At 49.5% G+C, this 14,985-nt stretch overlaps 1 protein-coding gene across 1 annotated transcript in view; it reads right to left on the bottom strand.

Moving 5' to 3' along the window:
* LOC144692887 (nesprin-2-like) overlaps positions 1-14,985 on the bottom strand; it is a 124,094-nt gene that overhangs the window by 32,375 nt on the left and 76,734 nt on the right. Inside the window, 5 exon segments of the mRNA XM_078561983.1 lie at positions 1,708-1,845; positions 4,609-4,791; positions 5,492-5,642; positions 7,476-7,654; positions 10,647-10,809. Coding sequence (XP_078418109.1) covers positions 1,708-1,845; positions 4,609-4,791; positions 5,492-5,642; positions 7,476-7,654; positions 10,647-10,809 — 814 coding nt within the window.

Below are 14,985 nucleotides of genomic sequence, written 5' to 3'. Positions count from 1 at the left end.
CGCCATTCAATATGTTCATGGCTGATCCTCTATCTCAACACCGTCCTCCCGCTCTCTCCCCGTAGCCCTTGATGCCTTTAGAGTCTAGAAATCTCAGTGATCCAGATGGGTTTTTACAACAATCGACAAAGGTTTCATTTAATTCCAGATTTGTTTTTATTGAATTCAAATTCCATCATCTGCCGGGGTGGGATTTAAACCCAGGTCTCCAGAGCGTTACCCTGGGTCTCTGCATTACCAGCCCAGTGACAACACCAGTCCGCCATCACTTCCCCATTTAGAAGCTTAAGGGGTGATTTGATGAAAGATTTCAAGATATTAAAGGGACAGATAGGGTCAATAGAGAGAATCTATTTCCACTGGTTGGGGAGTCTGGGACTAGGGGACAGAGTCTTAAAAATGCGAGCCAGACATTTCGGGAGTGAAATTAGGAAACAATCTCTTCACACAAAGGCTGTGAGAAGTTTGGAACTCTCTTCCACAAATTGTGATTGTTAATTGTAAATCTGACATTGATAGGTTTTTGTCAGCCGGGGGTATTAAAGGGTACGGGGCAAAGGCAGGTTTACAGATTCAGTTGCAATCAACCATGATGTCACTGAATGGCAGAAGACGCTCAAAGGGTTAAATGGCCTCCTGCTGTTCCCATGTCCTATCTTCCTAGCTGGCACAGGCACTATGGGCTGAATGGCCTCCTGCTGTTCCCATGTCCTATCTTCCTAGCTGGCACAGGCACTATGGGCTGAATGGCCTCCTCTGTGCTGTCAGATTCTATGATCCCAGTGATAGGTGAAGAAGGGCCATATGGACTAACACTGCTTTGGAATCAAAAGGCGAAAATGGATGAAAGGCTTAGTTTAAAACACAGGATTAGATCAGATATACGGACAGAAACAGGCCATCCAGCCCACGCCAGTGTTTATCACCACCCAAGCCTTGTCCCATCTTTTCTCATCGAAATTTGCCATTGTAACCCTCTGTTCCCTTCTCCCTCAAACACTTGTCCAGTTTCCTCTTAAACATGTTTTGCACTTTAAATGTTACAATCTCCAGTCAACCAAGGGTCACTCCCACAAGTGCTAACTTACAAAAACAGTCAAAAGGAAATCCAAAAAAATGTTGATTTCATCACACTATACAATTCATTTCATCCACTCCCTGTGGGAGCGAGTTCCACATTCTCACCACTCTCTGGCTAAAGAAGTTTCTCCTGAATTCCCTATTGGATTTCTTGGTGACTGTCTTATATTGATGATCTCTAGTTATACTCTTTCCCACAAGAGGAAACATTCTCTCTGTATCCACTCTACCAAAACCTTTCAGAATTTTAAAGACCTCGATTAAGTCACCCCTCAGCCTTCTTTTTCCAAGAGAAAAGAGACCCAGCCTGTAATCCATTCCTCATATGTAAATCCAAACATTTCTGGTACCATCCTTCTAAATCTTCTCCACACCCTTTCCAGAGTCTCTATATCCTTTTTATAATATGGTGACCAGAACCCTAAGTATAGTCAAACCAAGGTTCGTTAAAGGTTTAGTACAACTTCACTATTTCTCTATTCTTTTCAATTTTCAAATCTTAATAAAGTGTATATTTAGCACTCCAATGTCTACTCAAAAAATCCTGAAGCACTTCTCAGACAAGGAATTACTTTAAAATCCAGTTTCATCTAAATAAACTTATTCCCCAAATCAAACTACACTTACATTCAACTGCCGTACTTTGTCATCGATGTCACTCTCTGAGAAATGCTCCACGTTGGTGAGCTGCAGGTCCATCTCGGTGAGCCACACCAGGATACATTCCCGGGAACTTTCAAACTCTTCCCTTTGATTGGTGAAGTGCTGCCGAAATATGAATGGGGTGAAAAGAGAGGAATGTTTTCAGGGTTAAAAACAGAAAATGCTGGAAAAGCTCAGCAGGTCTGGCAGCATCGGCGGAGAGAGAAGTAGGGTTAACGTTTCGAGTCCGTATGATTCTTCTTCAGAACTTCTACAGAAGAAGTCATATTGGACTTGAAACATTCACTCTGCTTCTCTCCCCACAGGTGCTGCCAGACCTGCTGAGCTTTACCGGAACTTCCTATTTCTCCTTCAGAGTTCCAGCATCCGCAGTATTTTGCTTTTATTTTAATGGTTTCATGATTCTCAGTCACTGTGACATGAGGCTGTATATTTCTGAAGTCCCACCTTCGGGGCTAAAAGCGAGATCCAACTACACTCTGGAGCTCGGTGGGATCGGAGAGTAGCGCGGTGGGATCGGAGAGTAGCGCCGTGGGATCGGAGAGTAGCACTGTGGAATCGGAAAGTAGCGCGGTGGGATCGGAGAGTAGCGCGGTGGGATCGGAGAGTAGCGCGGTGGGATCGGAGAGTAGCGCGGTGGGATCGGAGAGTAACGCCGTGGGATCGGAGAGTAGCGCCGTGGAATTGGAAAGTAGCGCGGTGGGATCGGAGAGTAGCAGGGTGGGATGGGAGAGTAGCGCGGTGGGATCGGAGAGTAGCGCCGTAGAATCGGAAAGTAGCGCGGTGGGATCGGAGAGTAGCAGGGTGGGATCGGAGAGTAGCGCGGGCGGTGGGATCGGAGAGTAGCGCGGTGGGATCGGAGAGTAGCAGGGTGGGATCGGAGAGTAGCGCGGTGGGATCGGAGAGTAGCGCCGTAGAATCGGAAAGTAGCGCGGTGGGATCGGAGAGTAGCAGGGTGGGATCGGAGAGTAGCGGGGTGGGATCGGAGAGTAGCGCGGTGGGATCAGAGAGTAACGCGGTGGGATCGGAGAGTAGCTCAGTGGGATCGGAGAGTAGCGCGGTGGGATCGGAGAGTAGCGCGGTGGGATCGGAAAGTAGCGCGGTGGGATCGGAGAGTAGCGCGGTGGGATCGGAGAGTAGTGCGGTGGGATCAGAGAGTAACCTGGTGGGATCGGAGAGTAGCGCGGTGGGATCGGAAAGTAGCGCGGTGGGATCAGAGAGTAACCTGGTGGGATCGGAGAGTAGCACGGTGGGATCAGAGAGTAGCGTAGTGGGATCGGAAAGTAGCGCGGTGGGATCGGAGAGTAGCGCGGTGGGATCGGAGAGTAGCGCGGTGGGATCGGAGAGTAGCGGGGTGGGATCGGAGAGTAGCACTGTGGGATCGGAGAGTAACACGGTGGAATCGGAGAGTAGCGGGGTGGGATCGGAGAGTAGCGGGGTGGGATCGGAGAGTAGCGCGGGCGGTGGGATCGGAGAGTAGCGCGGTGGGATCGGAGAGTAGCCCGGTGGGATCGGCGAGTAGCGCGGTGGGATCGGAGAGTAGCGCGGTGGGATCGGAGAGTAGCGCGGTGGGATCGGAGAGTAGCGCGGTGGGATCGGAGAGTAGCAGGGTGGGATCGGAGAGTAACCTGGTGCCACTGGCCGCTAATTAAAAGCCGCTGCATCCAACTGAGGGGCCGCCCACCCACCTACCCCCTCCCCCAGTGCTACTGGGCCAATCAGAGAGCCAGCAGCAGGGGCAGTACCTCCGCTAGCAGTGGTCACCGCTGGGGCTGCACCTTCAGGGTGAGGGCACCTCAATGCCAAGGTGCCCTCGACACGCAGGTAGATTTTGGGCAGGAAGCCGGGACCAAGGAAGCAGGTGGGAAGTGGCCATTAATTGGGCTGCCCAATGGGCGGACACACCATTAAGGTGCCACAGCAGTGAGGATAGAGGTTGGCGCTCAACATCTTCCCTCACCTTATCGATGCCCTCCCACCAGCCTGACAGACACGGGTTGGGACAATTCAGCCCACGGTGACATGTGCAGGTCAGGCTGACTCCCAGCGTTGGCCCGTGTGCCTTTTCCTGCAAGTATATCATCAGGAAGCTGCACCCATTCTGCCAATCTCATCCAGCCAATGCCAATCCTAAAAATGGGCGTAAAGAGCTGGGGCTGAGGGAAATGCTGAGCTGACATAATATAATCCCTCGGCAGGAAAATTAAATCCTTCTGATCACCTTCCACGCACCAGGACAGGCTGCAGGACGGGCGGCTTTTCCAGTTTTAATGTGACCTCTGCGATTGAGGAATCAGGAAATAGAGAACGAGTCTCTGTCAGCATCATTGAAAAACTAAATCACCCAAATACATCAACTGAAAACACCAGAAAAAATGACTGTTTCCGGCTGCCCCTGAAATTCAAAGCGGCTTTGAACCAGTGTAATTGCAGTAAATTCCTGTCTGTGGGGCTCCTTAACCTGGGCAGAGGGTTATTATAATAAATATCGGGGTGCAAAGATCGATAGGTGGTGGTGGGGGTAGTGGGAGGTTGCAGGGGGTCAGGGGGAGGAGGAGAGTGGGTACAAGGAGCAAGGGAAATGTTGTCCAGGTGTAATTAACAAGCGTAATACACTCGGGCCCAGGTTGCTTCACTAGTTTGTGGCGGGAATTTGCTTTATGTCCCGATTACTCCCACCTCTGGGGCTCTAATACACAGGAAATACATCCCTCCCCGTGTCCACATGGAATGGTAGGGACAGGCTCGAGGGGCTGAATGGTCTCACCCTGTGCTGTCAGACTCTGTTCCTGTGCAGATGTTGGAAACTGACCCTCCCCCTGGTGAGTCGGCCCCTTTGCCGTTCATCAGCGTTGCCATAGTTACCTTCAGCCTGCGTAAGATGGCGGCGATGCGTTTCTGTAGGCTATCCCAGCGCTGGTTTCCCTCGTGCACCATCTGCTTGAGGCGGCTGGAAGAGTCAGTCCGGTTCTCTCTCGCCAGTCGCCTGTACTGTTTGTTGATCAGCTCCAGTTGGGTGAGACTCTCGTGAATCTGCCTCTGGAACGTCTGTGGCAAAGGAACAATCGGAGAATGATGGGGCTCAGAAAGAGGCAGCTCTCCCCCCTGCACAGCTGTGCCGACTCTTTGGGAGAGTTACCCAGTTAGTGCCTCTCTTACTCCATAGCACTGCTGATTTTTCACCGTTAAATATTTATCAATTCCCTTTTGAAAGTTCCTATTGAATCTGCTTCCACCGCCCTTTCAGGCAGCGCCTTCCAGATCAGAACAACTCGCTCTGTAAAAAACATTTCTCCAAATTTCACCTTTACCCAGTATTTTCGCTCTGTGTCCCTCTGGTTACCAGACCCTCCTGCCACTGGAAACTGTTTCTCCATATTTACCCTGTCAAAACTCCTCGTGATTTTGAACTCCTCTATTAAACCTCCTCCTAAACTTCTCTGCTGCAAGGAGAACGATCCCAATTACTCCATTCTCCCAACGTAATCCTCATCCCCGGTATCGTCTGAGTAAATCTGCTCTGTACCCTCGCCAATGGTGGAAAAGCTCCTCAGGAGCAGTCTGTCACCATCTCTCTCTCATCACCAACACAGAGGACAGGACAAACACTAGCAAATGACAGAATCTTTTCCGATTTAAAACAAGAATAAGAATAATGAACACAGAAACCCTTCCTATTGTTTATAGATGACCAGATGCTCCTCACACTCACTCAGACCCACCCATACCCAGCTCCGCCTCAAATCACCTCAAACTTTTTCAGCTCCTCTTTGGCGAGTGCGTACAAGACTTGGGAGGAGTTGGGTTGAGCTGCAGTTCTCTCAGCTGCTTTCAGCCAGTCCTCGAAGCGAGAGTAGTCATCCAGAAACTTCTGCCAAAGCCTCCACGTCTCCTCGATCCTGCGATGGTAAAGAAAGAATTTCCAATTTACCGCACGGTGTGAACCATTGCCAGCCTCGTTACCGCACGGTGAGGGCAACTGGCTTTCCTGTTACCGCACGGTGAGGGTAATTGGCTTTCCCGTTACTGCACGGTGAGGGTAATTCGTTACCACACGGTGAAGGTAATTGGCTTTCCCGTTACCGCACGGTGAGGGTAATTGGCTTTCCCGTTACCGCACTGTGAGGGTAATTGGCTTTCCCGTTACCGCACGGTGAGGGCAATTGGCTTTCCCGTTACCGCACGGTGAGGGTAATTCGTTACCACACGGTGAGGGTAATTGGCTTTCCCGTTACCACATGGTGAAGGTAATTCGTTACCACACAGTGAGGGTAATTGGCTTTCCCGTTACCGCACGGTGAGGGTAATTGGCTTTCTCGTTACCGCACGGTGAGGGTAATTGGCTTTTCCGTTACCGCACGGTGAGGGTAATTGGCTTTCCCGTTACCGCACGGTGAGGGTAATTGGCTTTCCCGTTACCGCACGGTGAGGGTAATTGGCTTTCCCGTTACCGCACGGTGAGGGTAATTGGCTTTCCCGTTACCGCACGGTGAGGGTAATTGGCTTTCCCGTTACCGCACGGTGAGGGTAATTGGCTTTCCCGTTACCGCACGGTGAGGGTAATTCGTTACCACACGGTGAGGGTAATTGGCTTTCCCGTTACCGCACGGTGAGGGTAATTGGCTTTCCCGTTACCGCACGGTGAGGGCAATTGGCTTTCCCGTTACCGCACGGTGAGGGTAATTCGTTACCACACGGTGAGGGTAATTGGCTTTCCCGTTACCGCACGGTGAGGGTAATTGGCTTTCCCGTTACCACATGGTGAGGGTAATTCGTTACCACACGGTGAGGGTAATTGGCTTTCCCGTTACCGCACGGTGAGGGTAATTGGCTTTCCCGTTACCGCACGGTGAGGGTAATTGGCTTTCCCATTACCGCACGGTGAGGGTAATTGGCTTTCCCGTTACCGCACGGTGAGGGCAATTGGCTTTCCCATTACCACACGGTGAGGGTAATTGGCTTTCCTGTTACCACATGGTGAGGGTAATTGGCTTTCCCGTTACCGCATGGTGAGGATAATTGGCTTTCCCGTTACCACATGGTGAGGACCATCATTGATAAGGTGTTTAAGATGATTGCGAGAGAGAAACTAATTTCTTTGATGATTGGGGGTTGTGGGGGTGGGGGGGGGAGAGTGGTAGGTGGGGGTGGGGGAGGGGAGTCCAGAACAAGGGAGCAGAATCTTAAAATGAGAGCCAGGCTGTTCAGGGGTGATGTCAGGAAGAACCTCTTCACACAAAGGGGGGGGGGTGGAAATCTGGAACTCTCTCTCCTCACCTCACCCCCACCCCCATCACCATTGAAAGTTTTATGGCTGGTGAATTGGCAGAGCCCACTCGAGAAGCTGAGTATCACTCCAGAGGGCAGTTACCCGTCAGTCACGTTGCTGTAGCTCTGGAGTCACATGGATTCAGGCTGGGTAAGACTGGTAGGCCTCCCTCCCTAAAGGACGTTACTGAACCCATTGGGTTTTAACACCAACCTGACAGCTTCATGGTCACTCTTTTATCTCCAGATTTTTAAACTGAATGCAAATTCTCAACCCTACAGCAGTGAAATTCAAACTCATGTTCTCTGGATATTTACCACAGTAAATGGTCTGGGGCTAAGGAGGGAAAGGAATGACTATTCAGCCAGGGGGGTGTCACACCCCATCAGTAACCCCATGGTGGCCTCAAAGAGTGGGGTGGGGCCCTGAAATTGTTCCCCCGTCACTATCAATCCCAACCTACTTCATCCGGCGTTCCACCGACATGGCACAGATGTTGCGCCACCTGCGGTCCAGGCTCCGTGTGGTCTGTTGGATAGAGTCGCATTCCGTCTCGGTGTCCGTGTCGAGCAGGAGACTGTCACACAGGCTCAGGACTGACGTCACACCCACACTGTGCTGCTCAATGTCCCTCTGCAACTCCTGAAACAAGAGAGCAAGGGTCACACAATGCGCACGCACACACACACACGCACACGCACACACACACACACATGTGCACACGCGCGCACACACGTGCACACACACACACACACATGCACACACACCACTCTCTAACACGCATGCAAAGCACTCTCTAACATACACACAATCACACCAACACAGGCACACACCAACACACATGTACAAGCATTCTCAGATACATATACACAAACACTCTCTAGCACACATCAACACATATACACCAATCTCACACACACACACACACACACACTGACACACACCAACACACGTGTACACAAACATTCCAACATACCTGCATTCACTTAACACACACAAAACCTCACAAACATACACATCAACACAAATACAGAAATACTAACAGTCACATACATAAACATTAACACAATCATGTTTGGATACTATATCACCCACATACACATGCAAACACACACGTACAGAGAGTAACTTGAATTCATATAGGAACAGGAGCCACTGGCTATGGTCCCTGAAGATCTCCATCACTGCGCCTTTATACACTGCCTTTGACATAGTGAAACACATCTGTAAACACTAACATAGAGAGAGGCACTGCCACACACACCTTGGTGTATAAATGCAGACACATTCACATTAACACACATGAACACATTCAACATGCATGCAGTAAGACAAACCCATTCACTATGCATCATTAGTTTAGAAGAGTGAGGGGTGATTTGATTGAAGTTTACAAGATCCTGAACAGCCTTGACAAGGTGGATGTCGAAAGGATGTTTCCTCTTGTGGGTGAGTCCAGAACTAGGGGGCATTGTTTTAAAATTAGGGGTCGCCCTTTTAGGTCAGAGATGAGGAGAAATTATTTTTCTCTGAGGGTTGTGTGAGTTTGGAACTCTCTGCCTCAGAAGGTGGTGGGGGCGGGGGTCACTGAATATTTTTAAGGCGGAGATAGATAGATTCTTGTTAGGCGAGGGAATTAAAGGTTATCGGGGTTAGATGGGAATGTAGAAATCAAAACACAAACAGATCAGCCATGATCTTATTGAATGGTGGGGCAGGCTCGAGGGGCCGAATGGCCTGATTCTGCTCCTATTTCATACGTTCATATTTTAAGACAAGAAACCAGACATTTTGCTGGTGAAGCTGTGATCCTCATCCTTGCCTTGCCAGGTTTAACTGTGAGGGACTGAACGTGGGACTGTGATGATCTATATGAATCAGTGTCACATGACTAGTACATATACACACACACAAATGCACACACGCGTGCACACATACATGTGCACACATACGCATGCACACACAAAGGCACACCACTGTGTCCATGACCCACAGACCAGACTGTACACACACATACTTGTGTACACAGAAATACACCATTGGATACACAAATCCAATGGCCAGTCTGTGTACTCACACACATACCATTGTGTACATACGCACACCATTGTATATGTGATCCAGTGACCGGTCATTATCATGGTCCCACTGTGGGCCATATCCTGCTGACACTCAATGTCCAACACACCTGATGAAAGGCCACAAGGGTGAGGGGTCAGAGAGAAGCAGGGCCCTGTGGAACCTGTGCCACAATCAGAGTCTGATACTTCAGTGGGAAGGTGTGGGTGTGGGAGGGGATGGAAAGACAGAGACAGAGAGACAAACTGGGAGGCAGAAACAGAAAGAGAGAGAGAGAGAGAGAGAGAGAGACAGAGAGGCAGAGAGAGAGACAGAGAGACATTGTTTCACTGGGACCGCACTCAGTAACCAGTTAAAATAAAAGTAGAGAGATCAGATAAAGTAAGCATCCCTGGGTAACCTGATCAAATCCATCATTAAACAGGATGCTGGACTCTCTTTATCCTCTAACGGCTGTTTTTGATTTGGATTTAACGTGCAGAAAGGTTAGAGTGACATTGATGATTGACGACTGGTTTTATTTTTAGGCCCAAGGCACCAGCTGGGGAGACAGAGAGAGAGAGAGAGTGGGGGACACACTCCATTTCCTTTAATTGGCTTTGGCCTTTTAATGATGTGATTTCTCCTCTGGGCCAAGAAACAATTCTAGCCAATGAGCCCAGGCAAGCTATTCGGCCATGGGCTGGAGGGAGGGAGAAGGGGAGGGGGGAGAGCGAGGGGGGAAGGGGAGGGGGGAAGGGGAGGGGGAGAGGGAGGGGGAGAGGGAGGGGGGAGGGGGAGGGGGAGGGGGGAGGGGGAGGGGGAGAGGGAGGGGGAGGGGGGAGAGGGAGGGGGAGGGGGAGGGGGGAGGGGGAGAGGGGGGAGGGGGAGGGGGAGGGGGAGGGGGAGGGGGAGGCCCCACGGCCACATCCGATCCTGCCCGGACCCTCTCTCCGTTGCGTGTGACGATTCTCCGCCGCTCCACCATCGCTGCTGATCTCAGCCTTCGCTGTTCACCGTGGCACTTTGCAGCAGGGAGTCACGAGGAGTGGCAGCCCCTCGCCAACCACCCCCACCCAACCCCCCCAAAGTACAGGGCTTCCACTTGGATTGCATCAGGCTGACCAGAGGTGGAAGCTGCGGCTGTCCTTAGTGGAGTGGCTCAGTATCTAGAGCTTCTCATAAACCCCCCTCCACCACCTCTCTCTAACTAACCCGGCTTCTCCCCATCCCCATCCCACTTGTATTAATATTGTTCTGAAATGATTAAGGAATTTCCCCCAGGTGGAGAAGTTGAGAATATTGAGCATTACCTGAACAGTAAAGTTGCTCTTTTTCACACAAAGGGGGGAGCCGAAATCTAGAACTTTCTCCCTCAAAAGACTCTTAACGCTGGCGGGGTAATTGAACATTTCAAGGCTGATAGACTCCTGTTGGGTAAGAATATTGAAGGTTCCGGAAGCAAAGTGGGTGGGACGGAGACAAGGGAGACGGGTTGTGGCCTCAATAACTGGTGGAACTGGCTCAAAGGGCTGAATGGCCTCCTTCCCCCTCCTCCTGTGCCTAAGCCACTCACCTGCTGCTCTGCGAGTTTCTTCTCGATCTCCTGATCGTCGCAGATGTTGTAAACGACGGGTTTGGAGAGCTCGGACTCGATGCGCGAGAGCCAGGTCCGCAGGTTGCTCATCTCCCTGTCCAGGAGCTGCACGGAGCAGAGAGTTCCCTTCAACTTCTTCACTCTGAGCAGGCACAAAAAATTCACACAAGGGATCAGGGAGAGAAGATTTAACAGCAGCGACTGGTAGAGATGGAAATTTCCTGTCGCTCATCAAACTCCACGGATTCAAGCGGGAGGGGTGGGGGAGAGAGGCCCGATTTGTGTACCCTGCGTAACCTTGCAGCACATTCAGAGGCCATTCAGCCCATCGTGGCAATATTGGCTCTTTGAAAAAAGTTATCCAACTAGTCTCACCCTCCTGCTCTTTTCCCCATCAGCCTGAAAATGTTTCCTTTTCAATGATTTATCCAATTCCTCTCTTGAAAGTTCCAATTGAATCTGCTTCCACCGCCCTTTCATTTCCAGATCGCAACAGATCGCTGTGTAAAAACATTTCTCCTCAATCTCCCCCCGGTTCTTAAAATCTGTGCCCACTAGTTACCGACATTGAAGAACACACGGATTAGGAGCAGGAGGAGGCTGTTTGGCCCCTCAAGCCTGCTCCACCATTCAATGAGACCATGATTGATCTTCGCCCTGCCATACTATCTCCACAGTGGAAACAGTTTCTTCTCATTTAGCCTATCGAAACCCCTCATGATCTTGAGCATCTCTGTTAAATCTCCTCTTAACCTTCTCTGCTCGAAGGAGAACAATCCCAGCTTCTCCAGTTTCTGTACCATTCTGATAAATCTCCTCTGTACCCTCTCCAATTCCATCACATCCTTCTTAAAGCATACAGCCCAGAGTTGGACACAATGCTGCAGCTGAGGTATCACAGTCTGGCCGGGATGCTCTCCTCGCTCCATGTCAGCACACAGGTGTACACATTCATTCAGGGTGAGGGGATAGTGATCAGGAATGTGGACGCTGAGTTCTCATCATCCCCCCCCACCGACACATCTCCTCCCCAAGTCAATGATGCTGAGACCAGTGGAGAGCATCTAACTGGCTGAGCTCAGGGTTTGAGTCAGGGACTATCTTGTCATAGAGTTATACAGCACAGAAACAGGCCCTTTGGCCCATCACATCCATGCCAGCCATCAAGCACCTATCGATCCTAATCCCATTTCCCAGCACTTGGCCTGTAGCCCTGTGTATGTTGTGACGTTTCAAGTGCTCACCTAAATATTTCTCGTCTGTTGGGCTCAGTACCACGCCGGGTATGAGTGTGTTTCACCACTTTAATTCGGGACTGCTATGACCTGTCTAAAGCATCACTCCTGTGACAGCTATAATCGGCACAGAGCGGTTAAACTCGCTCACTAATCAAGGGTTAATCACCCAGCTTCTTAAATAGTGTTAGCTGTGCTTCAGAAGGCAGCATTCTCAACTCTGAGTCAGGGGGTTGTGGGTTCAAGCCCCACTCCTACATAAACGATCCAACAAAGAGTAGGGTATTTCTCACAGCGTCCTCACCAATATTTATCCCTCAGTGCAGGGCCAGCCCCTCCCATGCACACACACACAGTCTAACCTATTTTCCTACATCCATTGGTTTTAAAGCCTGCAATTTATAAATCCAACCCCCCCGACCTCTCCCCAGCAGCCCTGTGAACACACAGGTCCACACAGTCACACTCAGTGTCAGCAAATCATTCCTTCCAACAATACCAGCAGAAAATCAAGGTTCATCCACAAATTAACTTCCTGTTTGGACCACGAGTCAGTCTGACAATGAATCAAAGGAAAATAATGCAGATCACATCGTGGTTCATTCCAGTGTTCCTGGAGACACTCGAAGGTCCCTCCCCCCTTCCACACGACCCAGTGCATTGAAGATTGCTCGGTCTGGAATCCTCCACCCTGAAGTGACCTTTCCAATCGATGCTTTCATCAGCACACGGAGACTCAGCCCAGGAGCAACAGGGACAATGACAATCAAATCAAGACCAGTTTGCTCACATCCTTTACTGAGCAGAGTGTCTGATGTCTGAGTGTATGTAAACACACACATACATATATATAATATACATATGTATATATATATATATATATATATATATTTATATTATATACACACATACACACACATATATATATACACACATACAAATACACACACACAAACACACATAGACGCATATACGAATACACAGATACAAAACAAACACACGCTCACATACAAATACACACACATACACACATATATTATATACACACACACACATACACATGCATAAACACACAGATATGTACAAATATTCACACACACGCAGACACGCAGACACCTGAAGTGCAATGAAATCTCTGTTCAATGAACTAATCCATTACGGGCAACATGAAAACGTGAAGTGATGTTGATACAGAAACACACAGCTTACCGTTAAATACAGGATCCAGCTCCACAGGATCACTCTGGGCACTATAATCAAACAGAACTAGCGTCCAGGAGATACATGCCTGAGGAAGCAGCACCGTCCTACATTTCCAAGGTGTGTGAAAGACAGAGAGAGAGAGAGAGAGAGAGAGAGAGAAAGGGAGGCCTCACCAGCAAAGCAGGCTCTACCCTATAATCTACACACACACATGCCACACTGCACAAGGCAAATGATTCTCCCCCCAACCCCCACCCATTCCCCTCCTCCTGGCCAGATTGCACCAGGCCCCCCACCCCCCCCTCCCCCTCCTCTCTCAGGTTTCACTGGAATTTCAAAGGGTACCAGATCCCAATTGTCACGGTAACTGTGCTGGGAGTCTCCGAATCACCTACAAAGACACTTGTAAACAGACAGCTGAGAGGCAGTCACAGATGACTGGGACAATGAATATATTCGAAGGCAGCATGTAGAGACTGGGCCCCAGCTTAAACCAGATCTAAAAGCAAACAGCTGATCCCAGCAACTGTCAGTCACGCGTCCCTGCACAATGTAAGACAATTCAGCTCCATCAATGCACACAACACATTCCCCGAGAGAGAAAAGTCACACACGCGCAGTCTCTGTCTCAGCACAGAATGATACAGCATTCATTCAACATGAGGCCATTCACACCATCGGGCCTGGGCCAGTTCTTTGAACATTGATCCAATTGCTCTCCCTCCCCTGAACATTGATCCAATTGCTCTCCCTCCCCTGGCCCTGGAAACCTTTCTGACTTCTCCTTTAGGCAGAGAATTCCAGGTCAGGACTATTCTCTGTGTCACTTAAAGCGGTTCCCCTCCTGTCGTCTCTGGTTCTATATGGCAATCACCATAACCCTGTCTCCCCTGCTTACCGAGCCTTCTATCACTAGAAACTGTTTTTGGCTTAGTTATTCTATCAAACCTCTCATAATTTTGAACACCATTATTATCTTCCCTTAACCTCTTTATTTCATTCTAAGGAAAACAACCCCGGTCTCTCCACATTAACTGAACTTTCTCACCCCTGGTCCCATTCTGGTAAATCTCCTCCCCACCATCTCCAAGGGCCTTGACCCCCCTTCCTAAAGCGCGGTGACCAGAATTGGACACAACACTCAGGCTGAGGCCTAACTCACATTTGATGAAAGTTTTGACATAATATCCCTGCTTCTGTGCTCGTTCAGATGAGACACTAATCCAAGGCTCTGTCAGCTGTCACAGTTAGACCATTCATGCTGGCTTTCGTTTATTTTTGTTCCTGATTATTGTCTCTATAAGTGTCTCCATCACTGACGTTAGACTGACTGCTCCGCAGTTGCTGGGTATATTCCTCCCCCCCTTTTTCAAACAGGGGGTAACATTGGCAACTCTCCCGTCCTCCAGCACCACCCCTGTATCTAAGGAGGATTGGAAAGTTGTGGTCCGAGCCTCCACAAGTTCCACCTTTACTCCCCTCAGTAACCCAACAAACATCCCTCCCGGACCGGGTAACTTTTCTACCTTCAGCATTGCCAAACTTTTAAACACCTCCTCTTTATGACTTTTTATTCTATGCAATATCATTACTGTCTCCTCCTTCACTGCTAGATTAGCAACAACCCCTTCTCTAGTGAAGACAGATGCAGAATTCTCACTAATACCTTGGCCATGTCCTCTGCCTCTATTTGGTCCTTAATCAGCCCCAACCTTTCTTTGACTCTCCTTTCACTACTCATGTGTTTATAAATTAGTTTTCTATGATATATTAATCTATTCTCATACTCTCTCTTCCCTTTTCAAATCCCCTCTGTATTTTCTGTATTGAGTTTAGTTCTACACTTAGTATGAACCTGACGGCCATAAGCCCCTTTTCCT

The sequence above is a fragment of the Cetorhinus maximus genome, chromosome 18, assembly GCF_964194155.1.
Source record: "Cetorhinus maximus chromosome 18, sCetMax3.hap1.1, whole genome shotgun sequence".
Classification (NCBI taxonomy): Eukaryota; Metazoa; Chordata; class Chondrichthyes; order Lamniformes; family Cetorhinidae; genus Cetorhinus; species Cetorhinus maximus.
This window is presented reverse-complemented; position numbering and strand designations above follow the sequence as displayed.